At 32.7% G+C, this 19855-nt stretch overlaps 1 protein-coding gene across 50 annotated transcripts in view; it reads left to right on the top strand.

Annotated features, from left to right (window-relative positions):
• OtopLa (proton channel otopetrin-like a) overlaps positions 1–19855 on the top strand; it is a 250692-nt gene that overhangs the window by 211510 nt on the left and 19327 nt on the right. For 23 of the 50 annotated variants that reach the window (XM_073976937.1, XM_073976950.1, XM_073976947.1 and 20 more), the window contains 4 exons: positions 6398–6582; positions 6751–6899; positions 16300–16411; positions 16594–16754. In XM_073976937.1, coding sequence (XP_073833038.1) covers positions 6398–6582; positions 6751–6899; positions 16300–16411; positions 16594–16754 — 607 coding nt within the window. Of the gene's footprint in view, positions 1–6397; positions 6583–6750; positions 6900–7706; positions 7764–14344; positions 14507–16299; positions 16412–16593; positions 16755–19855 lie in introns of all 50 variants that reach the window. The other 27 variants (XM_073976914.1, XM_073976915.1, XM_073976913.1 and 24 more) reach the window with 2 other exon arrangements.

The raw sequence follows: 19855 nt of genomic DNA, 5'->3' as shown, positions 1-19855 counted from the left end.
TACCGTTCAATAGAGGCTATATGAAGGCGTGCACCCATACCGATAAATATCAGGTGGAATGTTGTATACCCCCAACGAAGATTAAATACCGGATTTCAGCCACTTCGGTGGAATATGGTAACCTTTAAAATACCGAAAATCGAGAAGTACCGTTCTATGGGACATATATGAAGGCGTCGACCTATACCAACAAATTTCAGGTGGAAAGTTTAATGCTCCCAACGAAGACTGAATATAAAATTTCAGATATTTCGCGTGGGATATTAAGGCCACAACATACATAAAGGCGTGGACTTATACCGACAAATTTCATGTGGAAAACTTAATACCCCCACCGAAGATTATATACCGGATTTCAGTCATTTCGGTGGAAAAAAAAACCTTCAAAATACCGAAAATCGTGAGGTACCGTTCAATTGAGGCTATATGAAGGCCTGCACCCAACGAAGACTGAAAACTAAAATTCAGCCATTTCGGTGGATATAGAGGCCACCACCTTAAAAATACCGAATATCCGGAGGTACCGCCTTAAGGGGGTTTTATCAAAACGTGGACTGATATAGCCCGCTTCCAATACCAAACATCCTAGGAGTAATATAAACTTCTGTACCAAATTGTAAAGCTCTTTCTCAAAAATTGTGAGCTGTATCTTGATTTCAGCAGACAGACGGACATAGTTATATCGACTTTTATGCTGATCAAGAATATATATGGGGATTTCTGAGTGAAATTGTACACTTTTTCAAAATAAGATTTTTGATTTCCTTTATTTTTTGCTGTGATGATGCTACTCCTCAGCAAAACATTTTAGTATATTTTCAGATTTTTGTTTTTTTTTTTTTTTTGACTAAAGGTTTCAGAGACGTCGCGCCACAGAAATACCCATAACGTCTTTAATATTAGTCCAATTTAAAAAAAAAAATCATTTTTGTATCTTTTGTTGTTTTATCAGCTACGTAAACAAAAATATAAAAACATTGCACAATGGGTTTGGATGCAATTTTTGCGATTTAATATTTATTATCAATATTTAACAATGATTGTACTATACGATTTTCTTGAAAATTTTCTATATTAAACTACGATTAATTACAATAATTTTAAGTCCTATTTGATACTCGGATGCGAATAATTACTAATTTTCTAAAATCTATATATATATATAAAATTCTCCTGTCACGGTGTTCGGCTGTGAACTCCTCCGAAACGGCTGGACCGAATTTGATGAAATTTTGTATGTGGAGTTTGTAGGTCTGAGAATAGGTTTTTAACTATTTTTTATAGTGGTCAGTGGAGTGACCGGGGTACCTCCCACACAAATTTTTTTAACAAAACGTGAAATCGAAGATATTTTTCATAAAAATTGTTTGCAATGCTATGGTAATTATTGCCCTGACCCTGAATGGTCATCGCGGAAGTGAAATATCGCGGTCCACAATTTTTTTTTTTCAAAAATGTATAATTGCAGATAATATCCTTAATGTTAGTACGAGTGTCTTTAAAAGCGCTATAAACACTAGCTTCAATAAATTAGACATTGCGGTCAACTTCACAGTAAAATTCCGATAATTTGAAATGGCACTTGATCAAAATTCCAAAACAATCGATTGGGAAATCAGCCAAAGTTCTTCAAAATATCGAAATAACAGCTTTCAATGCAAATTCTCATAGTATAACGGGAAGTAGTGGTTTCGGGTGACCTCCCCCACAGCTGTTTTGACCAAAAGGTGAAATTTCAGATATTATTATTGATAAACATGACATTGGTAATTGTGGCCTACATCATTAGTTTGTGTGTTGGTAGTAGAAATCCGTTGTAGATAAAAGTTGTAGTTGTAGAAAAATGTTGTAGTTGTAAATGTTTATACCAGGACCTCAAAAAACGGGCCAGCAACGCGGACCGGGTCAGCTAGTATGTCAATACAATTTTCCTTTATACACTCCACATCAGTAGAATAGAACACCTAAATTTTTGTAAATATTGGCTTATTTATCCCAAAACGAATAAATCTGCGTTTTAATCTTGTGGGGATTTAAAGTCTATGATGTTCCGTATCAAACACATCAAAAATGATATTTTTAACTCTTCGCGAAATGATTTTCTGATCAATTTTCCGATAGTACTTTGAAAAATTGGCAAAAAACGTCAAAATATCTTATAAAACAATGATGTTTTGTTCCATGACTGTGTTTTCCCGCGAAAACGGGCTTTTACATTTGCGAGTTCAGTTAAAAAAACTACTAAGTCGTAAAATCCGGTATGGTGAGCATAACCTGGTCCATTTATATTGGAGCATAACACTGTTGAGAACAGTCGCGGACACCGAAATAAGAACACATATAAAACTCAAAGCCCAAAGGGTGTCTTCAAGTCAAAAAATATGCTAAAATGTCCCTCAGTGTATTAAAATAGCGGTTGTTTTCATATCAGATTATCTTCCTCTAAATCTGGAGCATATTTCCAAATCTTTAAATGGCATCACAAAACATCATTGTTTTATAGGAGATTTTGAAGTTTTTTATAATTATTTTAAAAATGTTCCATCTTATCAGCATCCGAAGCACTCGATTGTAGGTTTTCTGTACCTTAAACATCTTAAAAACTTCTTCATTTTGCGATTTCAAGAATAGTTTAACAAATAGTGTTCCAGCATTAGTTGGTATTACTGATTAATTTGTTTGGGCCCGCGAAATGTTTAGCCATTGGATTTTTCAAATTTAAATCCTTTTCCGCATTTAAATAATCATCATCATCTGAAAAATATCGCTCTTATATCACTGTTTGGGATGGAAAATTTCTTTTGGAGATGAATTTTCGCCATAGGTCAAGTTTCTGAGATGAAGTTTTTGATTTTTTTCCCTATAATACATGGGAAAATAGCTCCAAATCTCTGTTTGGCGTTGTTGTATCTTAGTTATGAGGTGACATGTCTTCAGTGAAATCGATTGGCGAATCTTTTTGTAGAACATTTCATTCTTCTAACTCAATGCCTTTAATGTCCTTTTCGTCCTTTATTTCTTGAACCGTAGTGAAAGTACCACAAGATGAGATTTTTTAGCATCCAAATATTCTACAAAAATCTTGCTCAGAAGATTTTAGGTACGGTTCTCTTTGACAGCTAATCGATTTTGTCCCGCTTTCATTGTCATTTTTGCCATTTATTCAGACTTGTTTCAGAATTAAACTTTGTTTTTTTTCTGTATATTCGTTATTGGTTATGTATACGTATGTAGACTAGGGTTATGACTTTTTGACATTTTTCCTCAAAAATGATTTCCTGTAGCAGGGATGAATGAACTTTTGCCTATTAATCACTATGCTATCATTTATTCCCTTGAAATATAAAAAAAGTTCACGCACAAATCAATTTTAAAAAAATAATTTTTTGAAAAAAAAATATGAAATGAAAATTTTTTTTTTTCAAAAAATTATTTTTTGTTGCACGAATGAATAAATATAAGTCTACTAATAACTATTATAACGTTTATTTCGTTCAAATATTAAAAAAGTCGCAAAAAAAGTCACTTTGAAAAAATTTAAAATTTTTTTTTTTTTTTTTTTTTTTTTTTTTTTATTATATTTTTGAATAAAAGCGTTTACGACATTTTTACGATTCTCAGAATTGAAGAAAAATAGTGAGAAATACATTTTATGTCATTTTAATTATCTCATGTGGCTCTAAAGTTTATTTTTAATTATATATATCTGTTTTCAGTGACTTAAAAAAATTGTCCATAATTTTGATAAATTCAAATTTTAAAATCATTTTGTGCGTGAGGTATTTTCACCGAATCACCTTATACTTAAGATTTTATGTAATCTTATGGCAAAACTCATCACGCTATGATACAGGGATATGAGGTTGTAAAAAAGTCATAACCCTAATGTAGACATAACAATTGGTTATTGCTTATGTAGACATCTGGGGTGCTTCTGAAATATTTACCACAGATAGCTCTTGTAATGACGAACACGTTAATAACAAATTTTCTTGGAGGATAGGTCCGGTTATCTCAATTTTTGAACCGTATATTCCGACATTAAAACCGATTTTTGAACCGGTTTTAAGTAACCGATTAAATGTATATGTATACCATTAAAAAGCTTATAAAGCTGTCAATCAAATTCAATTAATTCGCTTATGAAAACTTTGCTAGTTGCACTTCTAGAACAAAAAATCCGTTTTCTTAAACCTTTTTTAAGGACAAATATCAGTACGCGCAAATATGTGGATCAAAGGCTGGAGGTGAAAAATTCTTTTTGGCAATGAATGTCGATGAAGATAGTGTGATGAACCCGGAAGGACAGTTCTGCCATAGGTCTATGTTGATGGTTTTTGGTGGAGAAGTTTCGCGGCTACTGAGGACATCAAAAGTCAAATTACAGCTAGTTCGGTTAAAAATTTTAGCTAAAATCCTCAAATTACCGACAATCGGGAGGTACCGTTATATGGGGGCTACACCAAACCATGGACCTATGTTGTCGATTTTTAATGGAGAAGTTTCGCGGCTACTGAGGACCTCAAATGTCAAATTACAGCTAGTTTGGTTAAAAATCGGGAGTTACACTATACATGGGCTATACCAAAACATGGACCTATGTTGACAGCTTTTAGTGGAGATGTTTGTGATTGCTAATTACAAATTAGTTCGGTCAAAAATTTGTTTCCAAAATTTTCAAAATACCGAAAATCGGGAGCTACCGCGGAGGAGGGAGATGTTTTGTGACCGCTGGGAAACTCAAATGTTCAATTGCAGATAATTTGGTCAAAAGATGTAGTTAAAATACATAAAATACCGCAAATCGGGAGGTACTGTTAAATTGGGGCTATACCAAAACATGGACTTATGTTGTCGGTTTTTAGTGGAGATATTTTGGCACCACTGGGTATCCAAAACGTGAAATTTCAGGTAGTTTGGTCAAAACATGTAGCTAAAATTCCCAAAATAGCGAAAATAGGGAGGTACTGCTATATGGGGGCTACACCAAAAAGTGGTCCGATATAGCCCGAACCTAACCTACCTATGGAAAAAAGACACTCGGGTGCAAAAATATAGCGCCCTAACTCAATTATTGCAAACGCTAGAGTCATTACAACAGACGGACATGGCTGGATCGTCTTAGAAATTTATCCTGATCAAGAATATATCGCTCATTTACTCAAAGAGTGGCATAACTCAAAAAATGCGTTTTCTGAGTTAGCAATTTCTATTTTTTCTACGACTTCTACTTTATATTGTGTCAAATTTTCATGTCGATATCTCTAAAACTCAACTAGTTACAGCTTATTTGCTAGGAGAAGAAGTTTATGAAGCTTGGTCTTGCCCAGAAATTTAACACTGATATCTGGATACCTCTTCACAAAAGATGGTCCAAGTTACTATTTTATTTTTTGTGTAGTAGTATTTTTAAGTTGGGAAGTCAAATTTCAATCGGCAACTTAAAACGAGTTTTTCTCGATACCTGATTTTTTGAAATGTGTCACTCTTTGAGTAAATGAGCGATATAAACTTTATAAATCCCCATAGGGTCACAAATTAGTATTTCAATACGTTACACAAGTATAAACAAACTTAATATACCCTCAATACTATGGCGAAGGGTATAAAAATAGTGTTCAGTTTCTGTCGCCCAGTGTTATGTTGTGTGGAGACGCTAAATGAGTTTGGCCACAAAACATGAAACTAAAAGAAAAACCCCAATAAATCTAGTTTCACGTTTCGTTTGTCGACTATGTGGAAATTAGTTTCCTCGCACACTTCTAAGTGTCAATTTACAAGAGGTTCGGTGTAAAAATTGTTGAACATATTTTTTCGACCATAGAAAATGAAAACAATTTCATAATCCAACAAAACCAAGAAAAAAAATGTACGAGAACAAGATTAAAATCCAGACAAAAAATAGAATAAAAGCAAATTAGCATGTGTAACACCACCACCGCTGAGTAATTTTGTTTATTAAGCTTTTAACTTGGCAATTATTTGTTTTAAGCACTTTGCACACACACATTATTTACTTTTAGCCATTGTAAAAATTTGTTGAAATTTTAATTTTATGTATTTTTTTTTTCTACATACAAATGAAACAAGATATTTTTCAATATAGCGTAATGTTGTGTTAATTTAAATTTCAAGCATTGTGTATGGCAGAGAGTTAAGTGGTGTTGTGCATGCGAATCTGTCTAACCGCTTGCGGATTCAGTGAACACCAAATTGCATATTGCTGTTGAGAGGAGACTAACCACATAAACATGTGGATAGACAATTTATATTATTTTCAGTTTTTTTATTTCATTTCTTTTTGATATAAAACACATTTTTATTCATGTTTGCTGTGATTGAATTTTGTGTCTAATGTTTGTTTTTTCCCTTTTCTGTCTCCGTTTATCATTTATAGGACATCGCTGTTCATTGTTACCAGCTTGGTTTATGCCATCATATTGATTGTCGTCTGCATCGCTTATGTTATAAGCGATGTGACAACACATCGTCTACCCGTGCTATACTATGAAAGCTTCTTTACGTATTTGTATGGTGTCAGCATACTCTTCCTACTCTATGTCTTCTGTTTTCTGTTACAGGGTAAGTAGAAATGCAATTATTAATTTTGTCAGAATTTAAAAAAAAAATTAATTTCGATTTTCTTCGGAAAATTTTTGTAAAATGCACCATTTAAAACATTTGTTGCTTAATAATGTTTTATAATGTTACTAATATTTTTAATAAAATTTAAATTTAATTAATTTATAGAAAGTTCCTGTTGCAATGGCGGCAACAATCAACCGAAATCTCCTAAAAAAGAAAAGAAATCTAAAAAGAGCAAGGAAAAGGATCCAGCCGATTCGAAGGATGCGAAAGGTACTAAGGATTCCGGCAAGAGTAAAGCCAGTCCTTATCAGGTTAGTACAAGTTTATAAAGCACATTATTCAATATACTCTCAATCTTTCGTTCATTCAATTTGATTTTTTCATTCTTAACTTATTTTTGTAAAAAAATTGTAATTTAAATTAGAAAAAACTGTCCTTTTCAATTTGTTTCCTTCATACAAAATTCTAATTAGAACTTGTTGATAATAATGATAATGATTTGTTTCGTTTTCTTTTTGGTATTAATATTATTGTTGTTGTTTTTTCGTTTACTTTCAATTCAACATCGGCTAATGATGTTGTCGCTTTGTTACTATATTCGCATCATCCCGTAAATTACTCCTTCATCCCGTAATAAAATACCAATCAACCAACCAACCACACACACACGAACACCACAATCAACCCACAAACCAACAAAAAACACAAATCTCCAAACCAATCGACCGACAAAAACCAACCAACAAACAAACCATCCATCCAACAAAAAAACAAAAAAAAAACTCAACTGAATGTCGTTGTCGTTGTACTGTTGTTATCGTTGTAACCCTAATCTACTCCTTGAAACTTTTCTGAAATCCCGTTTGCTGTCCTTTGTCATGTTTTTAACTTGTGTGTGTGGTGAATGTGTCTGTCTGTGTATTTGTATTGTGGTGATGTGGTCATAAAAATAACTTTGACATTTTATGTGGTCTTTAAACACACAACTAATAACAAAATGCTTAAACATCCATGGCAAAAAAAAATCTATGCAAAATTATCTTAATGTGCTAACAAAAATGTTGGGACCACACCACACACACATACCCATGCATGCATGCACTCTCATACACACACAGGAACGTTATCCTGTAAAGAAACGTGATTTGGTCAGACAAAATTTATTATCACAACAGGTAAACATTAATTTTTTCTATAATCTTGCTATGTAGGTAAAGATATATTTATGTGTGTATCTAACATTTACTAATACACTAACAAAATATTAAAAAAAAATAGTAGAACTCTTGTATATACTTGGGTGTGGTTTATATCTCATAAAAGCTATAGGATAACTTCATTATGAATTTTACACACCAAATTTAATCCCCTGTCAGATGCTTGGCAACTGAATAGGTTGATATGCGTAATCGGAGTGGCAAAACATGGTCAACAGCACCAGATTTTAACACTTGGATCTACATATATACTTAAGGCCACATGACTGTTATCACAAACCAAATCGATCATTATGAGGTACATATATGTAAGGTAAACATCGACTGCTTCAACCTACGAACAATTATAGGATTACTGTTGGGTTTTGTTGTAGCGAATAAAGTTTGACTCCACTCAACATACCCAATTACTTCATGAAAGCACTCCTCGTGCCGATAAGATATCAGCGCAATGACATGTTACCCACTCCTTATAAAAATCCTCGCAATGCGACAATATATAGCAGCACGTAGTACACGAGTAAAGATTGATTATCAACCGAATTATTCAAGAGCGGAGTCAACACGATAATAAGGTGTATAGATCAGCTAGAGTAACGCATAACCAATGACTTCAAGTTGATTATTGGTTACTTACTGGTTTTACAGCAACAAAAATGAATAAATGACATCAAGAAATATCTATAGTAATTGGAAAATCCAACAAAAAGGAAAAATTGTATTTAACTATTTTAAACAAATAAGAAAAATAGTAATCATTCGAATCCCATTACCAAATAGGACTTAAAATTGTTATAATTGATCTTACTTTAAACAATTTTAAGAAAATCGAAAAGTACTATCATTGCTATAATTTAATTTTAAATATAATATCGCGAAAATTGCATTCAAGCCCACTGTGCAAAAATTGGCCTTTTTTTCTAGATATATGATAAAAAATACAAAAATTGTTTTTCTATTTGGACCAATATTAAAGAGGTTATGAGTATTTCTTTGCATATAGTTTTACAGTATGCGATTTTTCTAGGCGCGATTTCTCTGGAACAAAAAAAAAACTGAAAATACACTAAAATGTTTTGCTGATGAGCAGCATCACACGGCAAAAACTAAAGGAAATCAAAACCTCATTTTGAAAAATTGTCCAATTTCACTCAGACATCCCCATGTGTATATTTTTGATTATTTCAAAGTTCTGAGTTCCTGTAATAGTAGAGCTGTGGTATACAAAACAAGTAAGAGAGGGCTATAGTCAGTCGGACGGGCCGACCATGTGATACACTACACCACTTGCCCTGAGCATTAGTTTTACACGGAATTTATTTTATATTATTGCGACACGTTATATCTTATTTTAAAATTTGTATTGAGAATGAAACTAAAAGAATTTAAAAATAGATTTAGACGACTTTTACCGCTTTGCTGACGAAGATATAACTTCAGCCTCTGACCAAAAAAAAAAAAAAAATAATAACAATAAAACCAATAAAATATATTGTTTTGTATCACGAGACGAGTCCTCACAATGCAGTTTTCCCAACGTAGACATAGAAGAAATAATATGATGTGCAAAGTTGGGACCAAATCAATTGCTCCCTTCAAGAGTTATCGTTCGTACCATTTTACAGAAAATTTGTGAACTTTTGCGTACGTAGAAGAAGCAGTGGGTCCATATGGCCCATTTTCGAACTTAAACTAATATCGGGAAAAATATTACGAACTTCAAAATTTGATTGCACCAGCCAGACAGACGGACAGACAGGGCTACATCGACTCCAAATTGTCTGAAACGAATTTCCGCCAAACATACTTGGAGTTTAAAACCATTATTTAGATTAGACACAAATTTGGTCGTATCAAAGTGTATAAACCATTGCTAGCCTAAAGGCTGAGGTATAATATGCTGTTTATATTAGAGCTTTTTGAGGGGTTAACCTTCTTTATGAGGATTTGTTTGACGTATATGTAATGGAATTGACATTTAAAACCCAGTGGGTTTGTTAAATCCGGTTATATATAAACGTACTATAAAACGACTAATATTTCGAGGTATTGTATTGCTTTTTACCCAAGGTAGGTGGTACACAAACTTTAGACACAGTACAGAATTGTAATTTGCGTCAATTTAAAAAACTGGGAATATCTTTATCATGATTTGAAAACTTTTCCATAATGATTGCGACATTTTCTAGCATGCGGTAAATGTAGTTATTTGCAAACAAGCCAAAACGATAAAGTAACCCACTTATATGTTCGACAATAGTAGTTCTGTTATTTAACCGATATATTGCTACAATATGCATCAACGGATAGGTCAAGAGTTAGTTTTCAAGTTTCGCGTTCCTAATTTGTCGGAACATGCCCCCTAGAATTCAAAATATGGAAAAAGAACTAAATTTTAATATTTTCCACAAAATAAGGGTCAATATCACCCGCTACCTACTATCCTATTACTATCTAAGACGATTGCCATTCTCCTTGACCAAAACTCTTACTTCGTGCAAAAATGTTTCAGTATTGAGCTATAACTGAGATATTTAGCGTGATTATTATTACATTACACAATTAAAACTCTGCGATCCGATAGGCTGTAACTCTGTTATCTGACCACGTACTTTAACATAATTTCAATCAATGGAAAGGTCAAGAGTTCCACTTTCAAATATAACTTACGTGGGTGGAACATGTGTTCCAGCAATAAAGATATAGTCATTATACTAAACATTTTACCAATTTTCGTACAAAAGTTTTGGTCCATTTAAACCTCTAAATATTATCTGACCATTATCTACAATTGCAGGCATATTCTCTATCGCAAACCTAAACCGTACTTACAATTTCTCGCCGATCAGACCGTTTTTGGTCCATTTCTACCCCTAAATATTTCACGATCATCGCCAAAAATTATAGGGTTTGAACCCGACCTCCATACAAAATTTGGTGAAGATTGGTCCATAATTGCGGACAGACGGACGGACGGACACACATCTGAAAATCGCTTTATCTCGTCGAGATATGCATTTTGGTATACCACATTGGGGGGTCTACGCAGAATATGTCGCGTTGTTACATGCATTTTTCGAAAAACAAACTTATAATACCCTTTCCACACTGTGGAGTAGGGTATAAAAATTGTGATAGAACTTTAAAATTTTTAAACATTTTTTTATTAGTGTTTTGTGTGCAGACATATCAAGTTCTAAGATTGACTATATTTACCCACGTTTTGGTATAGCTCCATATGACAGTATTGCCCCTTTTATGTACATTTGGGATTATCAATGAACAAAAACTATCTCCACTAAAAATTGTATACATATGTCCACTAGGGTTATCATTTTTTTCCATATTTTGCAAATTTCAAAAAAATACCTTTCAATATTTTGACCGAATCGACCTTATAACACATTTTTGTTAGTAAGACAATGTTCCGCACACGGTACTGGCGTGATATTTTCCTTTTACAGAACTGTCAATATATATCCAGTTTTTTATTTTTTTTATTTTAGACATTGTTTTTAACCGAATTGATTGTATATTAGGGTTATGATTTTTTTAATTTTTTTCTCAAAAATGAATGAATGAACTTTGCAGTCAGTTTTATTTTTTTGAACATGTGTGTTAGGCCGTTTTGACGCTGAGCTCCTCATGACTTCAAAAATTTGTCAAAAAAGATCATATAGAAAAAAATTTAAATGACTCTGTGCGTGAGGTTTTTTTATTGATTCACCTTATAATTACGATTTTATATAATCTTAGGTAAAATCTCATCAAAATATGATACATGGATACAAGGATACAAGGTTGTCATTGAACGTCTATTTAACTTGTTTATTTATTTGATTGTTTTTAATGTCTTTACTTCATCATTACATTCTATTACAGAGAGTAATGTTGTTCAAAACGAACTGAAAGTGTTGCAAAATTTTACTGATCGCTAACAATATCAGATTTATCCCGGCGAAGGGAATTATCAATTGGCTTTTCAGCTTTTTGAAATGATGCCTTTATATTACTTTCATGTATAAACTCAAAAAAGGAAGGAAAATTTTTTCATCGATAAATTGGGAAATATTTTCATGTTTTTTTAGCAAAATTTCTTTGGTGACCCATAGTAAAATTTGACGGAGAATATTTTTGTCTTTGACAATTTTGAATAAACTCAGATGAAGTCCGACTTTAACCCTAAAACGTGTTTTTCATTTTTGCTGATTTTTGGCGATTAGATAAGATTTACACACGCACAGAAAAAATATTTTTCGCTTTTGTTGGAACAAAAATATATGTTTTGGTTCCAAAAATGTATTTGTTTTGTTCAAACATTGTAATCCAAATCCAAAAATACCATCTTTTGTTCCAAACATAGAAAACAAAAACAACTTTCGAATTTCCGCAATATTGTTAAAATCGTTAACAATACCGATTGTAGGAACTGTCATAATCTAATTTTGTTTACAAAAGGTATTGTCAATACAGAAAACCAGCCCAGAAATTTTTGATTTGAGTGCATATAATTCTCATATACACTTTTCGCATAACTTGATATAAATGTCGCGTATAATATTGCAATCATTGATGAACACAATACATGGTTTGCTGCATTGGCTGACAACAAAGACAAACAAAAAGCCACAAGAACCCACCACAACATAAGGAATAATTAAACACCATAACAAACATGAAAAGGAAAGAAGAATGAAACAAAACAGAAACAAATAAAAACAAGAGTCTCACAAGTACATACACACAAAAACAAAGGTAAAGGCAGCATGTCATACAAACACACCACAACTCACCAAAATTGTTTTTTCAACACGGCATCGAATAGCGAGAGAAGAGAAACAAATTTTCGAAGAAAAGAGAGAAATATTGTTTAGTTGACACAAACTATTTTTGGATTTACAATACTACATGAGGAATCCAACAATATGTTAACAATACATATTTTGCTCTTGGAATATTGTTGGATCAAACATATTTTTTTCTCTGCGTGCAGATTTAGTGTATTCTGAGACCTATAGTAAAATTTTATGACGAACAATTTTGTTGAATATTTGGATTTGATATGATCACATTTTAAAGGAGTTTTTGAAAGATTTTCGAAAACAGGGCCAAAAAGACCCTTTTGATGAACCGCATGACGGTTAAACTTTTTAACAGAAATATTGCCCACATCCTCCTCTGTAAAGTTGCCAATGACACTATATACCTAGAATGCAAGGGTTCCAAGATATCTTAACTCGAATATTTCGAACAAGCTAGAAATGGGCGGAACTTGCCCCGCCTACTTTGGTTACTTTTCGATGTAAACGTGAAAAACGCCGATACAAGTGTCTCATATTTTTAGCTCTACTTTCATCATCTATTCAGTTTTTCCGATCATTTTGAAAAAAAATGAATTTTGTTGCACAGTGTTATTAACCATATTCTGACACCACAGCGTGATAGAAGACCAAAAATAAGAAACAACGTGTCCCGGCGTTTTTCCCTATCACGTGTCCCGGCGTTTTGCCCTATCACGCTGTGGTGTCAGAATGTGGTTAAAAAACCATGACTCAAAAAATGACACACAGTGTAATTGTAGTAACCTTTAGTTTTGATTGGCAACGTGCTGGGACGTCTAGTGATAATGCAGATCTGGTTTTCCTTCTCAAAATCTGTTATTTTCTTCTATAACTGTCAATGAACATAAATCATGCATCTAATAGATCGATCCAGGCATCTACAGCTACAAGTGTCATTGCTCCCTCTACTAAACAGCCGAGTTGAACGAGTTTAACGCAACAGCATACGACTTGCAGCTTGACCATTTATGTGATGTACAGTAGTTTTGCTTTTAAACTTTGACGTTTAATTATCATGAAACCACAACCAAAACATGTTTCTAAACAAAAGAAAATAAAAAAAATATAGTTTGGAAGAAAAATTGCGAGGTTGGCTATATAAAAAGTCTAGTCCATTATACGTGTAAGTGTCTAGTAACTGATTGGTGGACGGTTTTTAGTTATTTTACATTTTTGTAGTTATATGTTTGTGGACCATCTAAACGCCAAATTAAGAACAAAACATAATAACTCAAACTGTGCTCAAAAACCAATTATGGTTGGTTGCAACACTGAAGACACTACATCATGATGGGTTGACAAATGGACACACACCTTCACTTTTGCACACACTGCATCATTTTGCGATCACAAACACTTTATGTTCGGCATCAATCAATTATAGCAATCACTTAACATGACCTAGCGAATAAAAAGCAGAAGCATCAGGCGCAAAAAAAAAACTTTGTTGTAATTGTGTCATAGTAGGTTTAACTAGAGAGAAAACTAGTTATTGTTATGAGACAAATAATGTGTTAGATGTTGTGATAAAAGTAAATTGATGTTTCAGCTCTTAAATGTCAATTATGTGCTAAGTCGCTTTGAAAAAAATAAAACATATTGTAGATGATTGACATCTAGACAAAAAATGGATGGGGTCATATTTGTATATTATTTATGTGATTTTTTTTATTCTTCTTCTCCTCCAAACTACTATAGGTTAACACTTGTTGCAAAGTATTGGCCCTTTTCGTCTACATTGTTGTCTTGACGGCTCTTTTATTACATTTTATATTGGTTTTCCATTGGACCATCACAATGCTAGTCGTTCTCTTCTTAGCTGTTGTCCACTATGTGTGGATACCGAAATTTCTTGGTGGGGTAAGCTGTAAAACGAACAAATCAAGCATACCAAATTACTTCTAAAATAATTATTTTTTTTGTTTGCTTGATGTCATTATCCCTATGCTTGATCAGAAGAAACAGGCTTCACAATCAATTGAAACGTTGTACAAATAGTATCCTCTTAGACAGCGCTAGTTTACAGTCGGCATAATCAAGGACTGTGTAATATATTCCCATATAACAATTAATAAGTTTACACTGTCTTTTATTATACATTTTGCTTACCTCAATATTTATAAACATTTTATAGGCGGAATTCAAAGAAGTTGACTTGGCTTGTCATCTAAAAGCCACCAATAAACCTGGACATTGTTCAGAAGGATCTTTTTCAGGCATACATATAACCTTCAGGAGCAAACATAATTATTTCCATAAAAAAATTCGGGTTATAGGGCCAAAAAAAAAAATTAAAACTTATTTTGGTAATTTCGAATGATATAAAACCGGACCTAAACGTCGTTGATGGTTGTGATTTTTTTAGAAATAATTATATTAAGGAACTCTCTCCCAAGGGCAAATCTTCTATACGCCATCCAATCAATACCAGCTTTTTGGGGTTTGGGCAAACGCGCTGTGTGTAAAGTCATACCGCCCAAAATTGAATTGGGCGAGCGGTACTAAAGGTCAGAATCTGAGGATTAACTAGTCGAAAATACCATCACGGTGTCTTCAATGACCGAATTTCGGACATAACCTCACTTTTTGAAACTTTTTCTAGCATAACTTCAATTATAAGTTTCATCGCCAGAAATATAGGTTATATATCGAAAAAAAAAAACTAGAAAAAATTAAACGTGTTTTAGTCCAGAAATCCCGACCACATGATTATATATTCAATAGAAATGACCTACACCATTTTCACATGTAATTCAATGAATTTTAGTTGTAATTTGATTATTTCATTTAAAATTCGAAACATTTCACTTGTAATTTGAGAATTCCAATTGAATTTCGAATTATTTTATTTGTAATTTGAGAATTTCATTTGAAATTCGACTTATTTAATTTGTAATTTGAATTTTTTCATTTGTTATTCGAATTTTTTCATTTTTTATTCGAATTTTTCCATTTGTTATTTGAATTTTTCTATTTGTAATTCGAAGTTTTTCATTTGGAATTTTAAATGAAAAAAAAAAAAAAAATCAAATTAAAAATGGAAAAATTCAAATTACAAAAGAAATAATTCGAATTACAAATGAAAAAATTCAAATTTAAAATTAAATAATTCGAATTTCAAATGAAATTCTCAAATTACAAATGAAATAATTCGAAATTCAATTGGAATTCTCAAATTACAAGTGAAATGTTTCGAATTACAAATGAAATTATTCGAATTACATGTGAAAATGGTGTAGTTTTTCCTATTCCTAATAATAATATCCCATTTCATAAAAATAGGGACGTATTTGGATTCAAATAGGGACATATTTGGATTCAATATGGTTTTAATTGCAATCAAAAGAAGGATCGTAAAAAACCTGAATAACAAACATTGAACAACAAGTTTTCTATATTTTCTTGCAGCATATCATTCATACACAAAGCTATCACTAAAAACACTGCTACAAATTACAGGTGATGGTATCAACATTGCATGCTAAACAAACAAACAGTCATCTAATCCAAAACTTAACACAATGACATACATATCACTAGAACTCAGTAAATCCTATATCCAAATATCTTATTTATTATTTTATTTAATTTCACACAATGTTAATAATATTTTCTTATAATATTCTTAATTATTTGCCCTACCACCTTCCAAGGACTCTCAAGCTGATGCTGAAGTAGCAGTAACACCAAAAAATTCACGCAAACGCAAAACAACCCACAGTGATTTGACACATGGCAGTTTCTTTTTACGTGTCGGGGCTATTGGTAAGTTAAAATATAAAATTATTTTTTAACTAGTTGGGGGATAAGTGAAGACCGGGAAAATGTGTGAAAATCAAAGAAGATTCTAAAATATCTATAAATTGGTCCAATGCTTTTATTTCTTAAAAAAAATATTTAAAATTTTAAAAACTCTCTTTTGCTAATATTTCTTTCCCTTTTTACAGCTTTTGGTTTGGGTGCCATGATTTATATTGGTTTGGAATTTGGCTCATTCTTTGAAATTCCCTTCGATTCACCATGTCATCACATTTTGATTGGTGTCAATCCCCTGTTGCAGATGATCTTCACGTTCATGCAAATGTATTTCATTTTTATGAATGCCAGAGTAAGTTCAAATTTTATTATTAATGAAATCTTTATTTTTTCAAGTTCGTTGAAATATTTTACTTACAAGTTTAAGTTTTATTTTGAAAGCCATATGGGTGTAGATATTTCACACAAAACGAAAAACGGAACTCCAAAAGAATGCATTTAACGATATACTATCGAATAATAACGAATTTGATACTCAAAATTAAAAATAAACAAATTTAATATTATGGGGTACAGAAGAATTTCTTAAAGTTATGAAGAAAAATAGATAAATTAAACAAGTAAGAACATCGTTAGGTTCGGCCGGCCCAAACTGTTTATAACCTTCACCGCGAACTGTATTAAAGTGAAAGGAACAATTAGTATCCTTTCGTTTATGAAAGTACTAAGCTCTTCCTCTTATGCCTTGCACCTATATAACAATTATTAATTATTTATTTATTTTTATTTATTTATTTATTTTATTATACATTTTGCTTACCTCAATATTTATTAACACTTTTATAGGCTTTTATAGACTTGGCTTGTCATCTAAAAGACACCAATAAACTCGGACATTGTTCAAAAGGATCTTTCAACATTGACTATCTCACAATATAATGGACCCATTTGGATAAACCCGTGCTGGAATTGCAGGCATACATATAATATTCAGGAGCAAACATAATTATTTCCACAAAAAAATGTGGGTTATAGGGCCAAAAAATTAAAACTTATTTTGGTAATTTAATTTGGGGTCTATATTAGGCCGGGGCGATTTGTATGGAAGGAAAAAAGTGTTATCGGGCGCCTGGAGTTTCTGATTCTTGGGATTGTACTGAGCAAAAAAGTCAACTAGACCATATGTCTACGGTGAAAATCGAGCCCCCGGATTTTGACTTGAAGTTATTTTTCAAGGATTTTTGGATATTTTGGTATATAAGAACCAAACCACTGAGATTTTCGATCCAACACAAAGACAACAATTGTAGCCAAGACAATAATAAAGAACTCTCTAGTACATCACAAAAGCATTGGAACGCTCCTTCAGGTAGTTATGGCCTCGAGAAGGTGCACATTTTTCGGAAAATATCGATAAATGACACTGTGCTACAAAATGGGACTCAAAGTCAGTGGGTGGAAAATTCCTTTTGGAGATGAAAGCCCTTGGTGAGTGTACTAAGAACCCAAAAGGAAATATTCACCATAGGTCAAGTTTCCGAGATATCGCGTGATTAATGGTTTAATTTTGGCCCCTTAATTTGTGAGAAAATAGCTTCATATCTCTCTAAAGCGTTATTGTAGCTTCATTTTGACATTACATTTCTTCGGTCAAATCGAATGGTGAATCTTTTTGTAGAATATTTCATCCCTCTAACTCAATTCCTTCCATGTCCTTTTCGTCCTTTATTTTTTGAACCGTAGTAAAAGTACCACAAGGCGAGATTTTACAGCATCCAAATATTCTACAAAAATGTTGTTCAGAAGATTTTAGGTACGGTTCTCATTGATGACCAATCGATATTTCCCCGTTTTCATGGTCCTTTTTGACATTTTACCGGTTTTTGTTCAGAAAACTATGTTTTGTTTTTATGTACATTCGTTATTGGTCTGTGGTGCTTCTGAAATATTTACCATAAATAGCTCTTGTAATGACGAACACGTTAATAACAAATTTTATTTGAGGATAGATCCGGTTCCTATATTTTTGAATCGGATATTCTGATATTAAAACCGATTTTGGAACCGGTTTTAACTAACCGATTAACCGTATATGTATATCATTAGAAAGCTAATATAACGGTCAATCAAATGACAGCAAGTAGCTTATTACAACTTTGTTGGTTCCGTAGCTAGAAAAAAAATAGCTTTCTTAAACCGATTTTGATGTAAAATATCACTGGTTGAAAAATTCTTTTTGGCGATGAAAGTGCGTGATAAAAAAAAACAACATAACATAAATTCATCTCGCCATAACTCAGAAGTTTGACCTATCTGACCTATATTTTACATCAAAATCGGTTTAAGAAAGCTGTTTTTTTGTTCTAGCTTCGGAACCAATCGGTTAATCGGTTACTTAAAACCGGTTCCAAAATCGGTTTTAATATCAGAATATCCGGTTCAAAAATTTAGATAACCGGATCTATCCTCAAATAAAATTTGTTATTAACGTGTTCGTCATTACAAGAGCTATTTATGGTAAGTATTTCAGAAGCACCACAGACGAATAACGAATATACATAAAAACAAAACATAGTTTTCTGAACAAAAACCGGGTAAATGTCAAAAAGGACCATGAAAACGGGGAAATATCGATTGGTCCTCAATGAGAACCGTACCTAAAATCTTCTGAACAACATTTTTGTAGAATATTTGGATGCTGTAAAATCTCGTCTTGTGTTACTTTTACTATGGTTCAAAAAATAAAGGACGAAAAGGACATGGAAGGAATTGAGTTAGAGGAATGAAATATTCTACAAAAAGATTCACCATTAGATTTGACCGAAGAAATGTAATGTCAAAATGAAGCTACAATAACGCTTTAGAGAGATATAAAGCTATTTGATCACAAATTAAGGGGCCAAAATTAAACCATTAATCACGCGATATCTCGGAAACTTGACCTATGGTGAATATTTCCTTTTGGGTTCTTAGTACACTTACCAAGGGCTTTTATCTCCAAAAGGAATTTTCCACCCACTGACTTTGAGTCCCATTTTGTAGCACAGTGTCATTTATCGATATTTTCCGAAAAATGTGCACCTTCTCGAGGCCATAACTACCTGAAGGAGCGTTCTAATGCTTTTGTGATGTACTAGAGAGTTCTTTACTATTGTCTTGGCTACAATTGTTGTCTTTGTGTTGGATCGAAAATCTCAGTGGTTTGGTTCTTATATACCAAAATATCCAAAAATCCTTGAAAAATAACTTCAAGCCAAAATCCGGGGGCTCGATTTTCACCGTAGACATATGGTCTAGTTGACTTTTTTGCTCAGTACAATCCCAAGAATTAGAAACTCCAGGCGCCCGTGATGGTGTTCAAATCGCCCCACTCTAGTCTATATACAGACATGGACCTATACTGATATTTCTCTTCTGGAATATTTTATACACCCATGGAATACCAAATACATA

This window comes from Musca autumnalis, unplaced genomic scaffold (genome assembly GCF_047663935.1).
Source record: "Musca autumnalis isolate F117 unplaced genomic scaffold, ASM4766393v1 scaffold_3, whole genome shotgun sequence".
In the NCBI taxonomy this organism is placed as follows: Eukaryota; Metazoa; Arthropoda; class Insecta; order Diptera; family Muscidae; genus Musca; species Musca autumnalis.
Note: the sequence above shows the minus strand (reverse complement) of the source record. Positions and strands in the feature narration are given on the sequence as shown.